This window comes from Coffea arabica, chromosome 2c (assembly GCF_036785885.1).
Source record: "Coffea arabica cultivar ET-39 chromosome 2c, Coffea Arabica ET-39 HiFi, whole genome shotgun sequence".
NCBI classification, from domain to species: domain Eukaryota; kingdom Viridiplantae; phylum Streptophyta; class Magnoliopsida; order Gentianales; family Rubiaceae; genus Coffea; species Coffea arabica.
The window spans coordinates 1,639,073-1,658,124 of record NC_092312.1 but is presented as its reverse complement, the minus strand read 5'-3'; the positions used below and the strand labels follow the sequence as shown (position 1 = coordinate 1,658,124).

Below are 19,052 nucleotides of genomic sequence, written 5' to 3'. Positions count from 1 at the left end.
GTGTTTCAGATTTTAGATTTCAGTTTTATCAAATGCACCCTCACTCTTTTGGAACAGAATTAAAAATAATTTTTTTTTTTTTTAGGAAAAAAGTTCCAAGCTCGCATAAGTTAAGCTTGATGATGGAAGTGGTAATATTAAAGGGAAATTGCCTATAAAATACTACGTCACCAAAGGTATTAATCTAATGCTCTTTTTTTTTTTACTTTTTTTTGGCAACAACAAAAATCTACCCTACTACTACTACATTAACCTATATTATTGCACTCCATGAATTTTTTAAAAACAAAGAACCACTATGCTAATTGTGATGCATTAGGAGAGTATCCATCTAATACTCGTTCAATACGCTTTACCATCTTTCCTCGTTCTCACTCATTGTTCAAAGACTTGGGACCGTAGGACTGTGCTTAATTTTACAGCAGACAAAGTTCGAAACTTACATTATTAGTGCTGCCATGAAGGACATCGAACAAAATTAATTAGATAGAATCATAGAGTGAAGCTGACGGATCGCGCAGGTGGTCTTAAATTTCATAGTGCATCCCAACTTGTAAAAACTTTCCAGGAGGGATTTTAAGTGAAGTGAGTGCTGATCTGCAGTTCTTCTGCAGGAATCTGTACAAGTAATCTATCACCAAATGAGAAAGCCATCCATTGCTCTCCTTCGATTTGAGAATAGTCCGACCAGCCACGAACACCACGCCTTTCTTCATAGCTTTTCCAAGCTTTTCTGCCTCTTCCTCCGTTTCAGCTGTGTCGCGGAGTTTTGCCACAATGGAAGCAACAATGTCATCTTCTTCCAAGCTCTGCAAATCCTTGTAACCGAACTGAATCAAACACCTGTATACCCCATCTATTCCCAATCTTCCCACGTCAAGACGCTCCTCTGCAAGGACTGTTTTGATTGGTAGGGTCCTTATTGTGATGATCACGGTAATTTCACGAAGAGAGTTTGTGCTCTGAATATAATGGCGAACGATGGGCGGAATCCCATTGACAAGGTCGGTACAGAAGAGACAAATACCAGGGGGACGATAGAGATCATTACTCGACAGCACGCTCGTGAATTCCGTTAGACTCAGCTTCCTTTCTGCATCAAATGAGGTCTTTTTGCTCCTCCCGCTAGTCCACGACAGCATGATCACCAGGAAGAAACCGGAGATTGCAAATGGCACCCATCCACCTTGAGGGATTTTGTTGAGCAAGGAAGTCATGAATGCGCCCTCGATGAATATGAATGGAATGAAAAATGCAAGGATCAGAGGAAACTTTGTATCCCAAATGACCAACATCACCAGCGTCACCAAACATGTAGTTATTATCATCACCCATATGACAGCCACACCTGCAGTTGATTAGGCCAAGATTGATTAATATCCAACATATATACCAATATTCACTCGAGTCGAACTTCATATAGCTGAAAAAGGCGGTTTAATTACCATATGCGTTTCCTATCTCAACCCCTTGTTTGAATCTCAATACGAGAGCAATACAAATGATCATCAGGATGTAGTTGATTTCTGGGGAGTAAATTTGCCCCGCATGTTTGGGGGATGTCTGCTTTATGTTAACCCGGGGGAAGCAACCTAAAGCCAAAGATTGCTTAACAATAGAAAATGAGGCCGATATCATAGATTGGCTGGCAATTGTTGCGGCCAAGGTTGCTAACACGAACATCGGCCAGTAAACTGTCTTAGGAATGGAGCTGTAGAAAGCGTTGGTCAGGGCATCGGGATGCTTAGACAAGAAAGCTACCTCACCAGCATAACACAGCACCAGAGATGGATAGACAAAGAAGGAGAAAGCCAGCTGCAAAAGCAGTATTGTGATTGGTTAACTAAACTTGCAAACATTTGTTATGGGCTGCTCGATGCAGAGTATTGAGCATTTAAACTTTGTAATGGCAAACACCTGAATGGCTCTCTTATTAAAGTGGCCCAAATCAGCAAACATGGCTTCTCCTCCTGTTGTGCACAAGAAAACGGCGCCTAAAACCTCCCAGCCAGATTTGCCTTGTTTTCCAAAGAACTTGAAAATGTAGTGAGGTGATAAACCACGGAGGACAGCAGGATTATAGGCGACAATATTGTAAATGCCAATGAAAACATTCGCAGCAAACCACAAAAACATGATCGGGGAGAATGAGAACCCGACCTTGCTCGTCCCACATGACTGGAAAAGGAATAGAGCCAACAGTATCACAACCGCCATGAACACAACATACCCTGACCAAACATCACTCATTTGTATAATTTTGGTAGTTTCATTATTAATCAAATACCATGATATGCAGATGAACAAAAATGTACCTGTTGTTATCTTTGAGGAAAGTGTTTGAATTCCCGCAAGAGCCGAAAGAACTGTACGGAAAGATTATTAGTCGTGGAAGGAATGTTTTAAGTGCCATAGAAACATACCGTTAATGAAAGAGAATTTCAACCGTTAATGATTCGAGTATTATCATTCATTACTACGAATGTTGGGTTTATGATCGATTGCTTACCACTGGTGGCCGGTGTCAAGGCGCCATCACCGATCACCATCGAGGTACCCAAAAGTACAACGAACGTGAGGAGATTCTGTGCTGCGCGACTGTTTTCAATGAATTGTTTGGTCTTAGACTGTATTGCACTCCCTTGGGTGTAAAAACTCATGGTTGCATCAGATTCTAATCTTGTGCTTTGGATGGTCAGTTTGCTTCGGAAGTTTATATGCCTGCACAGATAAGAATACAGAGCAAAAGTTCCACCTTCGCCATGATCATCAGCCCGAAGGACAATGAAGACGTATTTGATCAACGGGATTATGGTCAAGGTCCAAAAGACGAGACTGAGGATTCCGATCATGTCTTCTTCCGTAGGTTTGTCGAGCCGAACAGATGACAACACGTAGAGAGGTGAAGTGCCAATGTCTCCGTACACGACTCCAAGAGACTGATACGCCAACAACAATGTTTGCACCAACGTGTATTCCTGAGACGTCAAACACCAGCATTTTGTCTGAATTAGTAACCATAAATTCATCTGTGGGATCGATGGAAATTAGAAGGACTCTCCCATCGTTGCGTTCTGTGATCATAAAATACAAGATGGCTGTCACTAGTCCAACAGATTTTATGATGATCAACAATTGAAACAAATTAATTACTTTTCGCCGACGCAGCGAAGGCTGATATTTCTTTGCGAGAATCAGGTCCCCATGGAAGGAACCCTTGGTACTCGTTTCATTTGGCCCTTCAGAGTCCCTGTTGTTGCCGGCATCGCTACCCTGCATTTCGAGATCTTCCGCCATGACTTGAATATTTGTTGCGAAGGTCAAATGAAAGAATATTAAACGAAAGAATTCCTCCTCGTGTGGCTCATTGCCAGCGCCAGCAAGAATTCTTTCGAAACGAGCGCCTATGAGCTAGTAGTAATAATCTAACAATTAAAACTCGACTGTCTTTAGAATCAGGCTGTTCAATTCTTGGGTCATGAATCGTTTTGCCAGCAGAGGAGGCACTATAGCAATGCTCCACCAGTAATGGAATTAAGGGTAGCGAAAAATAGGATGGTCTTGAAATACATTCCCAAAATAACATCCGTTTGAAACTTTGACAGGAAGAACCAGCGAGAAGTTTGCATTTTTTGTTTTCTAATTTTAATCCTTCACAAAAAAAAAAAAAAAAAAAAAGAATGGAAAGAGCTCGAGTTAGACTGTTGATGATATGTCCAAATGTAAAGAATCCCTCTACAATTGTGGCTTCCCCTCTGCCTAGGTCTGCAAACGAATCGAACCGCTCGCGAGCCGCTCGAGTCGAGCTCGAGCCTGTTCGAGTCCAACTCGAGTTCGAGCTCGAGCTCAGAATATTAAACTCGTTAGTTCGCGAGTCGGCTCACGAGGTTGGGTAAATATATATATATATATTTTTTTATTTAATAATAAAATTACGTATATTATATATATTTTTTTTATTTTCATAGTAAAATTACGTATATATCCTTAATATTTTATTATTTATTAAGAAAAAAAATATTATTTTATTTATTTTTTTTAAAATAAAATAATTATTTTTTATTTTTTTTTCGAGTTCGAGCTCGAAATTTGCCGGCTCATCGAGCTCGAGCTCGAGCTTGGTAAAATTTAGTCGAGACTCGGCTCGTTTCGTTTGCAACCCTACCTCTGCCCAACAGTATATTCAAGCTGTTTCACTTGCCGTAAATTAGACTATTGATACGAGATTTTCCACAAAACTATGTGTGTAAGGTTCCCAAAAAACATGCACGAGGTTAACTAACACTTGGCTCTAGAATTATCAATTCTACAGTATTGTTTGTTGTTCCTTCTTTATTTGTGAATCACTTATTTCTGCTATCTTCTTCATTCTTCTTTGATTAGAGCGTTGTTGCTGATGCATAGAAACGAGTTTTTTTTTTTTTTTTGTAAATCCGACTTCTCAAATAAAATTGACACCAGAAAAATATTTGTACCTTTTTGTGAACAATGAGATAGTCCAAATTTGATATTTTTTTTTTGGGTAACTATCAAGCATAAATGAGTTCTCGGCTTCAATTACTACAATGGATCAGGGTATATGTTTTCAAAATCATAGATTGATTATAAAAATTTCTTTACAGCATGCAATCTTTTATGAGAAAATAACTCGTGCTAACCAATTCAGTCACAAATTTGATTTGATGCCATATCGCTAAGTGCACTACAAATATATGTAGAGGTCCTTTTATGGTGTATAGGCAACAATGTCAATGATTACTAATTTAGTTAAGTACTCGACTTTTTTTTTTCTGGTTGAATAATTACTCGACATTTGCGCATTGCTGTAATTTAACAAATTTTTGACATTGCCATAATGTTAACGGGCTATATATGTAAAAGAAGTGGGCCTATGAGCCTGATGTCCTTCTAGTCCAAACCGCATTCCCCAGAGGGCAGAGTCCTCTTGAGCAGATCTGTTCGAACCATAGAACAAGGACCAACTTGAACCTTGTTTCCCCAGACTTTCAGGAAAGCCCGTTCCATGAACTTACGAAAATCCATCAGCCTACGCCACCACCATTCCAAGAGGCAAGAGGGTCAAGAAATCAAGAGCTCCAGCTAGAGGATGGATTTTGAACTGGCCCAATTCACTGGACCCAAAAATTACCACAAAAAAAAAAAAGAATCATTTTATCCAGGTACCTGCATAGGATCAACAACATCGCAATTCGGTGCATTAAACCCGTGGGGTTATTGAAATAAGCTACCTCTGATGCAAATTTTCAGTTAACTTAATTAGCGATTTGCATCTATTATTTGAAAAAAAAAAAAAAGAAAGAAAGAAAGGATTGATTCATCTTGCATGGTAATTCCGTCAGAAGTTGAGATTCCTGTGTTGACCCATGACGCTGCGCCTTTTCGCTCGTTTCCTTGACCAACTTAGCCCATGCAAACATGATCAAAGGAATAATAATGAATATTTACTAATTAACGAAGACTAAAGGCTGGTGGCCACCACCAAGCGGCAACGGTCAAAACTTGTCTCCCACTAATTGTCACATTATGTGATTCTTTAAAAAATTCAGATGGGTGCATAGTATACCCGTCTAGTTCGATGGTGGTTATGTCCCCATCCAATGACGGAGTCAAGGGGGGCCATGGCCCTCCCTAAGTTTTGAAAATTTTAATTCATAATATGTAAATATATGTATAAGACAAAGTTGGCCCCCCTGATTTTTTATAATTTTAGTTTATATTATGAGAGCTTATATATATATATATATATCTGTGTGTGGGTGTGTATAAATTAGCCACCTTTGATTTAATTTTTTCTCCAAAAAAAGTTATTTATTTTGTATTGTGCTAATTATTTAACATTCAAAAAATTAAACATATATTTTGATGATCCATAGTAAATTGACCCAATTTGATATATTATAATAAAAGACTCAATTCATAATTATCAATGGGCTAAAACAAAAAAAATTACTTCATTGGTCCATATACAAATATGCAACATAGCCTGATTGATAAAAAAACTTAAAATTAGTGATCTATACTCTTGTTGACCCATATACAAATATACAAATAATTACTTGAAGATTTGGTGAAGACGCGAAATTGAGTAATCTATCATGTTATTGACAGATTGATTATATTTGTTTTCACTCTTCATATGTCAACTGCAACTATAGAATGGACATTTTCAATTATGAATATAATCAAAACAAAGATCCAAAACAAGATAAAAGACAATTTCTTGAATGATTGTCTAACAATGTACATAAAAAAAATTTTGTTCAAAAATTCAGTACTAATTCAATAACATATGAATTTAGTTCTATAAAAGAACATAAAACTCAGTTTATTTTTAAGAAAAGAGGTTGAAATTCAAGGTACGCTAACATAATTTTTATCTTTTATTAATTGAAAATAGTTATATTTATGTTGCATAGTTAATTTTTGTTTTTTGCACAAGTGACATATTGGAGCATTTTCTCATAATGTACAATTTGGATAGTTTGTGATGTTATAAGATATTTAATCAAAAGTTATTTTTATCCTAATTTTTGTTATGACTATGCTGCATATTTATGAAATAGACATATCTTTATAATTAAAATTAATATTTGATATTTTAAGATGTCATATATTTAAACAGATGAAAAATATTTTGAATATAACATATTAAGATAATTTTGTTCAGAAAAATTTTGACCCCCCTCCCAAGGAAAAAAGCTTGGCTCCGTTCTATAGTCTATAGAATGGATATTTTTAATTATGAGAATAATCAAAACAAAGCTCCAAAACAAGATAAAAGATAATTTCTTGAATGATTGCCTAATAATGTACATAAAAAAAGAAAGTTATTCGAAAATTTAGCATTGATTCAATTATACATTAATTTAGTTCTATAAAAGAATGTAAATGTCAATTTACTTTTAATAAAAGAGGATAAAATTTCAAGGTATGCTAACATAACTTTTATCTTTTTTTAATTGAAAATAGTTTATATTTATATTGCATAGTTATATTTTTGTTTTTGCACAAGTGACATATTGGGACATCTTCTCATAATGTGCAACTTAGGTGGTTTGTGATGTTATATGATATTTAATCAAAGGTTACTGCTTGCCTTAATTTTAGTTATGACTATGTTATATATTTATGAAATAGACATACCTTTATAATTAAAATTAAAATTTGATATTTTAGGATGTCATATATTTAAATAAATGAAAATTATTTTGAACATAACATGTTAAGGTAATTATGTCCGAAAAAATTTTGGCCATCCCCAAGGAAAAAATCCTGGTTCCGTCACTATCTATATCAACCTCCCGTATGTCCAGTTGGCATTTCCCTTAGTTAGATTAGAATAAAGTAGGATATAGATAAAAAAAGTGACGATTGATCCAAAAAAAAAAAAAAGTAACGAAGACTCATCGCCGCAACTAAATCTCGGATTTTTATTTTTTTAGATGGAAGGCTCATGCATACATAAGTAGTACTCTCTCTGTCCCACTTTGATAGTCTTGTATTCCCTTTTCATCTGTCTCAAATTGTAGTCCACTTTCCAATTGAAGAATGTAGTTGTATTTTAATTTTTCTAAAATACCCTTATTCAATGTAAGTAGTTGTTACTATAAACCTACCCCATTTAATGAGAATTGATTCGTTTTTTTACCATCAATTCAAGTTCCCATAAAGTTGTACCACATTTAATGTGAGGGTATTTTAGAAAATTAATAATCTAAATTTACTTTTTCAACAAAATTAACTACTTTTTTTTAAACTGTGTGAAAAAAAACAGGACTATCAAAGTGGGACGGAGGGAGTATATCTTCCATTGGATGCAACTATGGATCCCTTTCTCCTTTTTGTTCTTTTCTTAGGTTGTCCCCAGCGTAATTATTAGTATCAATACTATTCTTTCCGAATTCCACTAAAATTCAGTACATCTCATCAATTTAAGTACATAGAAACATTTCTTTCCACCATTCCAGGAAAAACCAAACCCAAAAAAAAAAAAAAAAAAAAGAGTGGGAATAGTTAGTTCTCTACAGAATCTGCGTGTCGTATTTGAGTTGGATTAGTGATGCTGGTTTCAAAAATGTAGACGTCCCTCGAGCCCTTAATTTTGCTAAATCCTGGGCCCTGGGTTCGAAATTCCCCGTAATTATTAGTATCTTTATGATTGCAACTATCTATGGAGAAGCTCAGAAATTAAGAAGAGAAGAACAACGCCTAGGAATCCCGAAACAAATTGATCACTGGTCTTCTTGTTCCCAATGTTTTTCTTTTTTTTTTTTTTAAAAAAAGGAAGAAGAAGAAGAAAGGAGTCAATTTGTTAAATTAATTGAAGTGGGTAGACCATCGATGTCGCACACTTATCTGCAGTGACTGTCGATAGGGCATGGGCGGGACCAAGTGACCGACCCGCAATTTTAAAAAATAATATTTTTTAAAAAATTTTATTTGACCCACACAATGCTTCGCCAAGTTAATTAATTAAGATATTAAAAAGGCATAGGAAAAGATATTGTGAAAAATCCCAGGGAAGGGTCGTGGCCATGAGTGGGCGGACATGCAAAAAAGAAAAACTACTGAGATTTGAGCATGCAACTAACTCCTGCAGGGGCCCTGAAATTCAGGTTCATTAATCATTACAAATATTTTTTTGCAAGTGTAGCTCTTGTACCTTCTTTTTTTTTTTTTTTCTACCTAGTTGTACTTTCTTTCGTGAAGCTTTCCAAGTATTTGGAAATATTTTTTTTTAAAAAAAACGGTGAATTCTTTTTTTTTTTTTGTCGATACGATAGAATTCCTATAATTTAAACTAACCTATTATAAGGGAAAGGGAGAAAGGAGTCTATGTGAGTAGAAACTCCGTCGTCGAAACTGATCAATGAAGACCGTCACATGTTGTGACAAATTTTGTGGGAGACAAAGTGTTGAATTCATTCTATCAAGAAAAATCACAATCCAAAATTACGTGGCGAACTTGTGCCCTGTTTGGAAGCTTGGTTTTTTACCAAGTTTGTATAAAACTAGTTTTTTAACAACTTTTGCTACAGAAACCCCAAAAAACTTATCAAAGTTTTAAACCTACATACTTAAAATATCCAAAACACAAAAAAAAAAAAAAAAATTCCCTTCCCCTTTTCTTCTTCTTCCTCTCCCACCACCACCTTCATTGCCTGCTCCGTCACCAATTTCCGGTGCTGGTGCCGGTGCCGGTCTTTTTTTTTCTCCTTTTTTTTCCCTCTCCCCCTCTTCCTCCCCTGCCATCATCCTCTCTTGTCTTTTTTTTTTTTTGTCTCTACGTCCGGCGCAAAGGGGGGTGGCGCAGAGGGGGGCGGCGGGGCAGAGGGGGAAGGGACAGAGGGGGTGGCGAGGGGGGCGGCGGAAGGGGCAAAAGGGGAAGGCGGGGCAGAGGGGGGCGGCGGGAGGTGGAGTTGCTGCTGGGGGTGGTGGAGGTAACGGGGAAGAAGAAGAAGAAGAAGAAGAAGAAGAGAGGAAAGAAAAAGAAAAAGAAAGGAAAAGAGAAAAAAAAGTTTTTCACCTTACAAAAATTTCTTCAAAATTTTTTCAAAAACTTCTACAGTGCACTACAGTAAAGTTTTAGACAAACTCTCAAAAAACTTAAGTTCCAAACAGGCCCTTGGTCTCAAAATAGGGAAAAGCCCTCCCTGAGGTTTTACTATAAAGAAATTAAAAAGGGATGGTCGCGGTGGGGTCAGAGGTGGGATGACGTGCTCCACAGACAAATGATAATAAAATAAATTGTTGGGAAATGATAATGGTGAACAAATTAGATTAGCTAGCTACCTGCCTTCCAATCATCCAACCAAAAACAATTATTTTATTTTATTTTATTTATAGTTACCGAACATTTTCAGTTGCTTCGACATTAAACGTTGTTGTCTGCTACGAAGCGTGAACCTGAACCACCACGTGCATTTTGTAGCTAAAGACAGGAAAAAGGGTGATTAGTTGCCCAGAAATCATGCCACCTCAGAATGTTAATCTTGGCTTTCCAGAGAGAAAAAAAAAAAGAAAAAGAAATAGCAATACAAAGAAAATCAAAACCTCCGTCTCACCGCCTAACCCTCAAAAGTCATGCATCTTCTTTTACGAATCCACTTTGCGTTTTTTCTGGCCGATAGCCGGCCAGCCGGGAAGGGAAGAAACGTTTTGCAAATTCAAACGTATGTGGAAGGTATATATTGTCTCTTTTATTTTATTTTCTTTTTTTCGGACTTACAATATATGTTTTGAAATAAAAAAAATTATAATGTAGAATACTTGAGAAAAGTTGCACTATCTTGGCAGAGCTAATGGGCAACTAATGTAATCCATTTGCCAAAAAATAAAATAATATTTTATGCATTTCTTTTCCAAAAGGGGGAAAAAAATAAAAAGAAGCAGCAAAAAGAAAAGGAAACCAAAAGAATCTTTTTTTTTTTGTATATAAAGCCACCAGGAAACACGTCACCTCCACGTCGTAAGGAACACGTGCATTGCAGAAAATAGCCGGAAGGCGTGAACGACGCCGGTGAGGCGTAACTCGGAAAAGTAATTTGTCAGTTGGGGCCCTCAACTATCAAGCCGGCCCGGTCTGTCGTCAAGCGCCCAGACAAAAAAAGCACTTCACGTTCAGGGACGATGATGATATGCTCCTCAGCTTTAATCCTACTCCCTCTTTTATTTGCTTTAAGTTTATAGTAGATTCGTTAAGCAGTTTTAGATTAATTTCTTTAACGAAGGAACTTTTTGTTACAATATATCGAAATGAGAATTAAGCTTTTTGAATTACTGACATTTTTCCCTTGCTTACACATATCAAATCAACCTCCAAGCTCCATTAAAATAAAGTGTTTCCAATTCAAAGTTCAACAATAATATGTTAATTATTTGAGACAAGTTTTTTTTTTTTTTTTTTAGTGATTTTTTAAATTAGTCTCTGGTTAATTTTATTGTTTAGTCGCCCATTATAATGTTTCACATCCAACAAATTATGCTTGTTTGTTGTTAATTAGACGATGAGCTGGTTATTTGTAACTTGGAGAGTGTAGAAAAAAAAATGAAGCTGGTTATTCCTCTTCTGCAATGAATTTTCTTTGTGTGGTAAATATTCTTCAGATTTTCCGAACGATTAAAAACTATATGGAATTAATTACAGTCATATATATATATATATATAGCAGTTGACCGTAGTCCCAAAGAAACATGTCTTGGCAAACGTTACAGAACCAAAAAAGGAACTATTTGTTAATCAAATTTCGTTCGAGTTGGAGAATGTTCGCACTAAGCATGCCTGCTTCGAGTTAACGTTTTGGTTTGTTGCGTAAAGGAAACTAGCAAACTCACATGCACTGAGAATTGTATGTGATAAAATTACTCACACAATAGCTCCTTCAGAAAAAAAAAAGAAAAAGAAAAAGAATACTTGCTTGATATCTTTATTTTTCTTTCTAAATTTTAGGCAGTTCTCCCCTATTTCATAGATATTGATCACACGGTTTACTAAAATATCAATGTTAAAAATTCAAACTTAATTTTCTACCTCTGCGTGACTCTCAAGATTATAACCTGTGGGATGCCACTAAAGTCCTTACATAAGTGTGAACCCTAGTTTGATTTTGTTTTCTTCTTCTTTTTTTTTTTTTTAGGGGAAAATGTTGAATTCAGGATCTCCTACCTATAATACCTTCGACTTTACCATCCAATCCGACGCTTCCCTATTTTATAGATATGCACACGGTTTACTAAAATGTCAATAGTTTGAATGTTAACATTTCAAAATTTTCTACTTGTGTGTCACTCTCAAAATCATAGCCCGTGTGAGCGATGCCATTAAAGTCCTCACATAAGTGTGAATCCCAGTTTGATTTAAAGAACAGAATAACCGTATATAATTAGTGTCTAAATATCCTTTTACTTAGATGAAGGTTTAGAAACACTTGCGCCAGCAGGGAATTCATAGCCCGTGTTTGATTTGATAATGTGGAATATATTTTTGGTACCTTAATTAACTAATGTGCAGTATCTTGTACTAGTAATTATTGGGTTTCTATTTGCTTCTTCTGCAGATTTATTCATCTTCACTTGCAGATTTATTTGTGCAGTTTGAATAAACTAGCTTCTTTCATATATATATATATATATATATATATATATATATATATATATAGAGCGAGGAGATAAATTTAATACAATCAAACCAACATCTGTTGCTTCTGAAAGACGCTTGTGAAATGTGCACCATTTGTTTGTTTGAGATAGCAAAATATTTTTTCAATTGATTGGATATTATCGTTTTTTTTTTTAAGAATTTTTTCTTTGACACCGTTACTACTAATTGTTTCATTACCATCCTCATCGAAGGATCACTTACTTAACATGGAAATCCGTGCTAAATAAAGTATCGTGTCTGTTGTTGTGTCGTCGTCCCTTTGCTGAAATCAAAGCCACCACCGTCCACGGTAGTGGTAAAGCATCAGACCGGTATGGTTTGGTTGGTGACTACTGGAAGCCCTCCTTTTTAAAATTCTTTACGCTGCATTTCTCTCTCGAGAATTTATGTGTGTCGGGATCAACTGATCCATGACCAGGAGGAATCGAGGCTTCCTTCATTGGTGAGCCATTCCGTTATTTTAGCATGGTTGAGTTCACAGTCCCATGCACCGACTGACTTCTTCCCGCCGATCATTTTTTAACTGACGCCTTCCCTGATCCATTGGCCCCTTCTATAGATACTCGTTGCTGTAGCTGTATATTTACGCTCAAATTCATTGATTACCCTATCAATATTGTATACATCCACATGTATTACTTTCTTGATTAACCTGTACGAGTCGGACATCTATCGATCTAATCAAACCCGTAGTCGACCAACAACAGCAGAGATTGAGTAAATTAACCTGCAGTACTGCAGGAGAGGAAGAACATATATATATATACATACAAATTAATGAAGGTGCATGCCTAATGTCTGCTGTCTGTAAGTACGTGCATGCATGGAGGCAGTGCTGTACTGCACAGTCCATTGAGACATTTACGCTGGTTATCACTTGAATCAAGAAGGTCTAGTATTAAGCTAAATGGTGATTAAGGGGGAGAATGACGATGGAGATTAAAGAATTAATATCGTTAGCAATATTTTCTTGGGCTTGATGCTGCGCGCATTTGGATCATTGACCTCCCGCGCGCTCCATAAAACTAGTTTTTGCGGATGCTTACAACCAAAAGACAACATCCAATCCAAGTTTGAGAAAGAAGCCAAGGAGGACGTCGATCGATCGTCAGTAGAAAGATAAAAAAAAAATAAAAATTGTTTTAATTTACTGCTGCTTGCGCATGTCACTCCAACTTAGACCCAAGGCGCGCGCGCATATTGTCGAACTCGATGTATCGTTTCCTTGTTTGTCGATTGTCATGTGATGTGGTTCGCCTGGCTAGCTCCTTTGGGGGCCAAACTTCAAGAGACCTCCTCCCCTTTTTGATTGATTGTCTTTGCAAATCCAAATTACACACAATTCTCTCTAAACACATATATGGGATCCGCACATTGACTTCCTAAGCCTCCCATTCCATCGATCGATCGATCGATCGATGTTCAGTAATTAATTAATTAGCATTTTACGTTTATCCGAAGAAGATAGATCCTGCATAATTAAGGCCTGCCATTTCTCGAATGGTACGTGAACATATTCGTGTCTGTTTTTCCTTCTCTTGCAATAACACAAATATCGACCACCGAGCATTCCTTACTCCGAAAATTGTGAAACTTTTCTTTCTTTCTTTCTTTCTTTCTTTTGCATGTGATGTGAGGGCTTTCATATATCAGAATGATATTACGTGCTAAGTACGTACGCATGACTGGCCAGCCACAATTCTTTCCTTTGCTCCGCTTCATATTTGTGGATGCTGAACCTTTTCTCTTAGCATCGTTCTGTGAAAAAACTGAAAAGCAACATGAAGCACACATACACTTCCGGGAAAAAGGGCCACTTCTGATTAAGGTCAAAACAGCTGATTACAAACTGGCTGGACAATTTTTTTGGTTTATCAAATACTGCACGTACTTGAACGAATTCTGAGTTAAACAAACACCCATCATTTCTGATGTTTTTAAGAAACTTAACGTTCAAGTTTCCAAAGGAACTAGTAGTATTATATATATCTACCTACAAAATCGCCATGTCATCATTCTTTGTGCGAGCATTTCAGTACTCGGATACCGAATCATCAATGACAAATGGACTAGATGTTCCTATCTTCCCTGAGATTTAGTCCCGCGTCAATAAATTTTCAACATGCGCGCATTTTAAACCATTAGTAATTCAATAACTGAACATAATGCAAAGTAAGTTCTAAACAGTTTAATTAATCCTTTTGGGGAATTTGACAAAGCCAAAGATGGCTGAAGAACAAGTTATTGACTGCGTAATGATGCGAACAAAAAATATCATCCGAAGTTTCAACGTAACCTAAAAGTGAGATAGATGCAAGGAGCATAACGTTTTTTTTTTTTTTTTTTCTTTCTTGAAAAATGAGAGAGCATGCACGCAGAGCAGAGACAAAAAGACCGGAAGCAAAAAGCTCAGAAAGAAAACTCTATTTCATCAAGGTCGCCAAAACAAACTTTAGGATTTCAAATATTCGCCCTTTTCAACTGTTTTTCCGCAATTATGCAAGTAGCAGTTGAGGATTCCAAACACTCGAACTCAGATCCAAACTTTGTTTTCATATTTTCAACAATTATTACCGGTCAACTCTTTTTATCCAAAAATCTCAGTCACTCTTTAAATTTCATTTAATGCAAAAGCAGGGAATGAGTGCCTGAGATTTTTTAAAACAATATATAAACATGTTTTTTAAATTATTTAATTATATTTTTATTTTACGTATATTACATCAAACTTCTTTTTTCTGTGTTACATATATCACATTACTTTAGAAAGAAAGGGTGTAAAAAAAATTTTATCCAAATAATCTTCCATCCAATTTGAAGAATTCCGAACATAGCTGGGTGACTTGGTGAATGAATCCCCCAACTTAGGCAATTACTGCTGCTAGTTACGAAGCTTGAATAATTCCGCTTCACAAATGAGTGTCCACCAGTACACCAGAGGAGGATCACCGCACTGAATCGGACCAACCACAAAGTGTCTCGACAGTAATCATGTGCGATACGTGCGGTAAAAAGATCATCGTTGTTGGGCAACAATTTCACCAGAGCAGGGGTGGCCAAGTTGTGATAAATGATAGCTGGGTCTGGCCGTACACCGCAAGATAATTTTAATTACTCCCGTCCCTCTCGCGTGTATTTCACCATGTCAGTGCCCGGGAGAGAGTCCCAGACACATTACATAAGGTCGCGTGGTGTTGCCTGTCTCGAGAGTAGGAATTCGAGAGAAAGGTTAACCCCAGAGAGCCGTACATTACCGAATTATAAATGGCGGCACATCCTAGGTTGCCCGCCACGTTATTTGCAGCTGTAAAAAAAGTAAATTTTAAAATCTCATAAACAAATACTACTGTACTGCTAATAAATAATATTCTGGTACAGCAAAATTTAGAAGGTAAAAAAAAAAAAAATATATATATATATATATAGAAAGAAAACAGAAGAGATTTCCAAAACGAAGATGTGCAATTACCACAATACCCTGACCAACCTCTTTTGTCCGAACGCCCATTAGGCGTCGAATCGCGGTAATTAGGGCATCAAAGGGAGGGACCGAAATTATTAGCCGATTGATCATCAAGAAGTTACCACAAAAGTTAAAAAAAAAAAAAAAATCGTCAAGAAGTAAGGCAGCACTACTAGTACTAGTGTGGCAGTAGTCGTAGTAGCGCTGAGTGAGTCTCTGTACAATTGGTCAAAGCAGTGAGTTGCTGTAATTGGCTTTATAATTTGACCGACATATTTTAAGTGGGCCGAGCATCCTGGGCCTCACGTGACCGGCCACACGTAATTCGAGAAGGGGAAAAAGAAATCGTGTGCTGATTCAGCACCACTTGATGTTCACTCATTGGGCCAACGTCTATCAACGGGGGCCACTTGAATTACGTGTCCAAATCGCAGACCGCCAAATGACGCTGGGAGCCGTGGCCAGTGGCCGGAATCTTTGGGCCACCAATCGCCGACGCCGGCGACTAGCCCGATTAAATCATTAAAGATTAATATAGAGTTTCCTAAATTGACAGCCAGAAATTTTTATTTAGAGAGAGAGAGAGAAAAGATAAAAAAAAAAGAAAAAAGATTGCGTCACTTTTTTATTGCCTAATGAGAACACATAAAATAATGTGGTAAAAGGCAGAAAGGAAGAGAAGACTACTACTATAGGAGTAGTAGTAATTGAAAAAGATGCGTATTTCGGGGTTTCCAATTTCGGCTGGAGGGATCCTATAAAACAGCGATTTCAGTGTTCTGGTCTCCATTGCAGCCAACCGAAACATACCTCTGCCTCTCTTCCATATTTCTCTGTCCTATATCTCTTGTGAACGCTCCGGACTGTTCTTCTTCTTCTTCTTCTTCGTCTGCTTCTCGTCCTTCCACTTGAGTTTGGCTGTTTTGCTTTGCTTTGCTCAACTGAAAGTTTCTGAGTTTGTTTTCTTGGAAAGAGTTTCAAGGAAGAAAGTAACTGAGATTCTTAGGACGGGAGAATCTAAAGATTGAGAGAGAGAGAGAGTATACGTTTGCTTTTTCCCTCAACGACAGAAATAGATGGAAAGAATAGCACTGCAGTTTCCTCGTTTGGGTGCCTAAAAATATTCAAGTCCCCTGTTCAAGTTTTTAAGCCTCAGAAATTGCTCTTCTTCTTTCTCTCTTTGGCTTTTTAGCCTTCTTTCTTAGGTTCATTCGCTTTCTCAAAAGCTCTGGAGTATCTCGCTAGCTCTCGTGTGCTGCTGCTTTCTGGGTGTGTTCAAAACCCATCTTTTAACGTAGGCATTCTTTTTGTCAGATTTTTTTTTTTGGTGGCGTGGCATCAGCAACATGTCTTCGATTCTCTCATCTGTTTTTGGTTCTCCTCTTTGACGGTTCCTCCCCTCTTTATCCTTCCTTTGTAGTTGTAGAGTGATATATATGTGTGTGTTGGCCACTTCAAAGCAATCTTCCTTTATCTTCACGCTCTCTATTCCTCTGGCTTTTTCTTTTTTACACTCCCAATAGACTTTCCCTTACTCTTTTATGTCGTCTTCAATTCGAATAGTAGAGCGACTGCAACTACTCTGGTAAGAATCCAACACTCGAAAGTCTGGGGGGTAGGGGAGAAAAGAAAAGGAAAAAGAAAGAAAATGGTGGTTCGCGGTTTTTTATGTCCGGTAAAATACACCGAGCACCGAAGCCTCACCAAAAAACTCGCCCTTAAGCCCAAAAAATCCTCTGAGCGTAGCTCCATTGTTCCCAGGACGGTTCGGATATCCGTTACCGACCCGGACGCTACAGACTCCTCCAGCGATGAAGACGAGCTTTTCGGAAGGCTACGTGTGAAGCGGTACATTAGTGAAATCAAAATCGAAACTGCTGCAGTTTGCCAACAAAACAGCAATAATGTTATCAGCGCCAGCAGCAACGCCCTCGCTCCTCGTCATCATCCCAAGAAGAAGACTGCAGAGGCACTCCAGGCTAAGCAGAGGCCGATGAAGGCCAAGGAGCCGCCAGTCCCCGCTGCGGGAGGTGCTGTACGGAAGTTCCGCGGCGTAAGGCAGAGGCCTTGGGGTAAATGGGCTGCGGAAATCAGAGACCCCTCCACACGTGCCAGGCTCTGGCTGGGCACTTTCGACACTGCCGAGGAGGCTGCCATGGTTTACGACAACGCCGCCATTAAGCTCCGTGGTCCGGACGCTTTAACCAACTTCGTCACTCCTCCGGCCAAGGAAAAGCCCCAAGTCAACGTGGCGTCCACCTCCTGCTACGAGTCCGGCGAGGAGTCCCACAATCTGTCTTCTCCTACTTCTGTTCTCAGGTTCAGAAGCAGTCAGTCTAGCGAGGAAGCTGAACCGGAATGCCGGTCCGAAGGTGTGGAAGGCCCGGTTCCTGCTGATTGTACGGACGAGCAAACGGTTCAGGAGGAGACGGACGGTGAGCCGTGGCAAGAACCGGTCCCGGAAGTAGCTGAGGAGTGCCAGGGTGAAACGAGGGATATGATACCGGATTACTCGAACGAATATATGCCCATGGACGTTCCTTTCCTAGACAATTTCTTCAATTTCCAATCTCCGGAGCAGATAACCTTTGACGACACCGTTCCCCCAAGTTTTTCGAATGATACGTTTGACCTGGGATTGGACGTGTCATTCGATGATGACCTGCTGCCGGGTTTCCTTGATGACACGGCAACAGCGGGCGCTGGATTCGGAGAGTTTAATGATTCGTTTCAGGATTTTGGTTCAGTGGAGCTGAATGTGGATGATTATTTCCAAGACATGAACGATTTTGCTAGCGCAGATGCTCTCCTGGCAGTATGATCACCAGATGCTTGCCCACACCCACCAGTATCAAGCTTTTTTTCGCCGGCATGCCATCTTTCGTGGCAAATTTTGTCATAGGCGATCATCGGACCGTGTTTTTTTTTAACAAAAAAAAAATCTTAATTCTATTTATTAGTTTCCAAAATAATTTCAAAGTATAGTGGTTGTTTTTTTTGGGGGGGGGGGGGATCTTCATTAGAAACAGAGTGGAGATTTTTTACTATCTAGGAAGTTGGTTGAGATTTTGTAGTATTATTTATGAGTAATAATAGGTCTTTCCAGGAGTGTAAAAAACTATATATTGCGGCTAAATAAAATCAATCTGATAGTGAATTATTTCTCATTTTTCGTTGTTTAATTTCATGGACGGAATCTCTAATTACTAATTAACGTGTTAATTCAATTGAGATCTGATCTTATTTGGTATGGTTTGAGACATTATTGTGGCATTCTTTTTGCCCACACGGGCAGGCGCAAATCGCGGTTGTCCATTTGACCGAGCACCAACCACCCACCCCCCCCTGGGGGGAGGGGTTGGCGTTGGATTTTGGCCTTGGCCGTGTGAAAGTCAAAGTTGTGAAATC

The 19,052-nt window shown here is 38.0% G+C and overlaps 2 protein-coding genes across 2 annotated transcripts; one reads left to right on the top strand and one right to left on the bottom strand.

Annotated features, from left to right (window-relative positions):
* Positions 1-527: 527 nt before the first annotated feature.
* LOC113728271 (potassium transporter 26) lies at positions 528-3,297 on the bottom strand. The gene is made up of 6 exons (XM_027252823.2): positions 3,154-3,297; positions 2,510-2,978; positions 2,316-2,366; positions 1,918-2,231; positions 1,446-1,815; positions 528-1,348 (listed from the first exon to the last, which is right to left on the bottom strand). The coding sequence occupies exons 1-6, from the start codon at positions 3,295-3,297 to the stop codon at positions 528-530; spliced, it is 2,169 nt and encodes a 722-aa protein (XP_027108624.1).
* A 13,069-nt stretch (positions 3,298-16,366) lies between these two features.
* On the top strand, positions 16,367-18,811 carry LOC113724921 (ethylene-responsive transcription factor CRF4). The gene has a single exon (XM_027247818.2). The coding sequence runs from the start codon at positions 17,293-17,295 to the stop codon at positions 18,463-18,465; it is 1,173 nt and encodes a 390-aa protein (XP_027103619.1). The 5' UTR covers positions 16,367-17,292; the 3' UTR covers positions 18,466-18,811.
* Positions 18,812-19,052: the final 241 nt, after the last annotated feature.

Bases quoted from the DNA above. Each gene is read 5' to 3' on its own strand.
- LOC113724921 (XM_027247818.2), top strand. From the start codon at position 17,293: ATGGTGGTTCGCGGTTTTTTATGTCCGGTAAAATACACCGAGCACCGA.
- LOC113728271 (XM_027252823.2), bottom strand. From the start codon at position 3,297: ATGGCGGAAGATCTCGAAATGCAGGGTAGCGATGCCGGCAACAACAGG. The intron at 2,367-2,509 runs GTAAGCAATCGA...CTTTCCGTACAG, and splicing joins CTTGACACCGGCCACCAGTG to TTCTTTCGGCTCTTGCGGGA. The intron at 2,232-2,315 runs GTACATTTTTGT...ATGTTTGGTCAG, and splicing joins TTCCTCAAAGATAACAACAG to GGTATGTTGTGTTCATGGCG.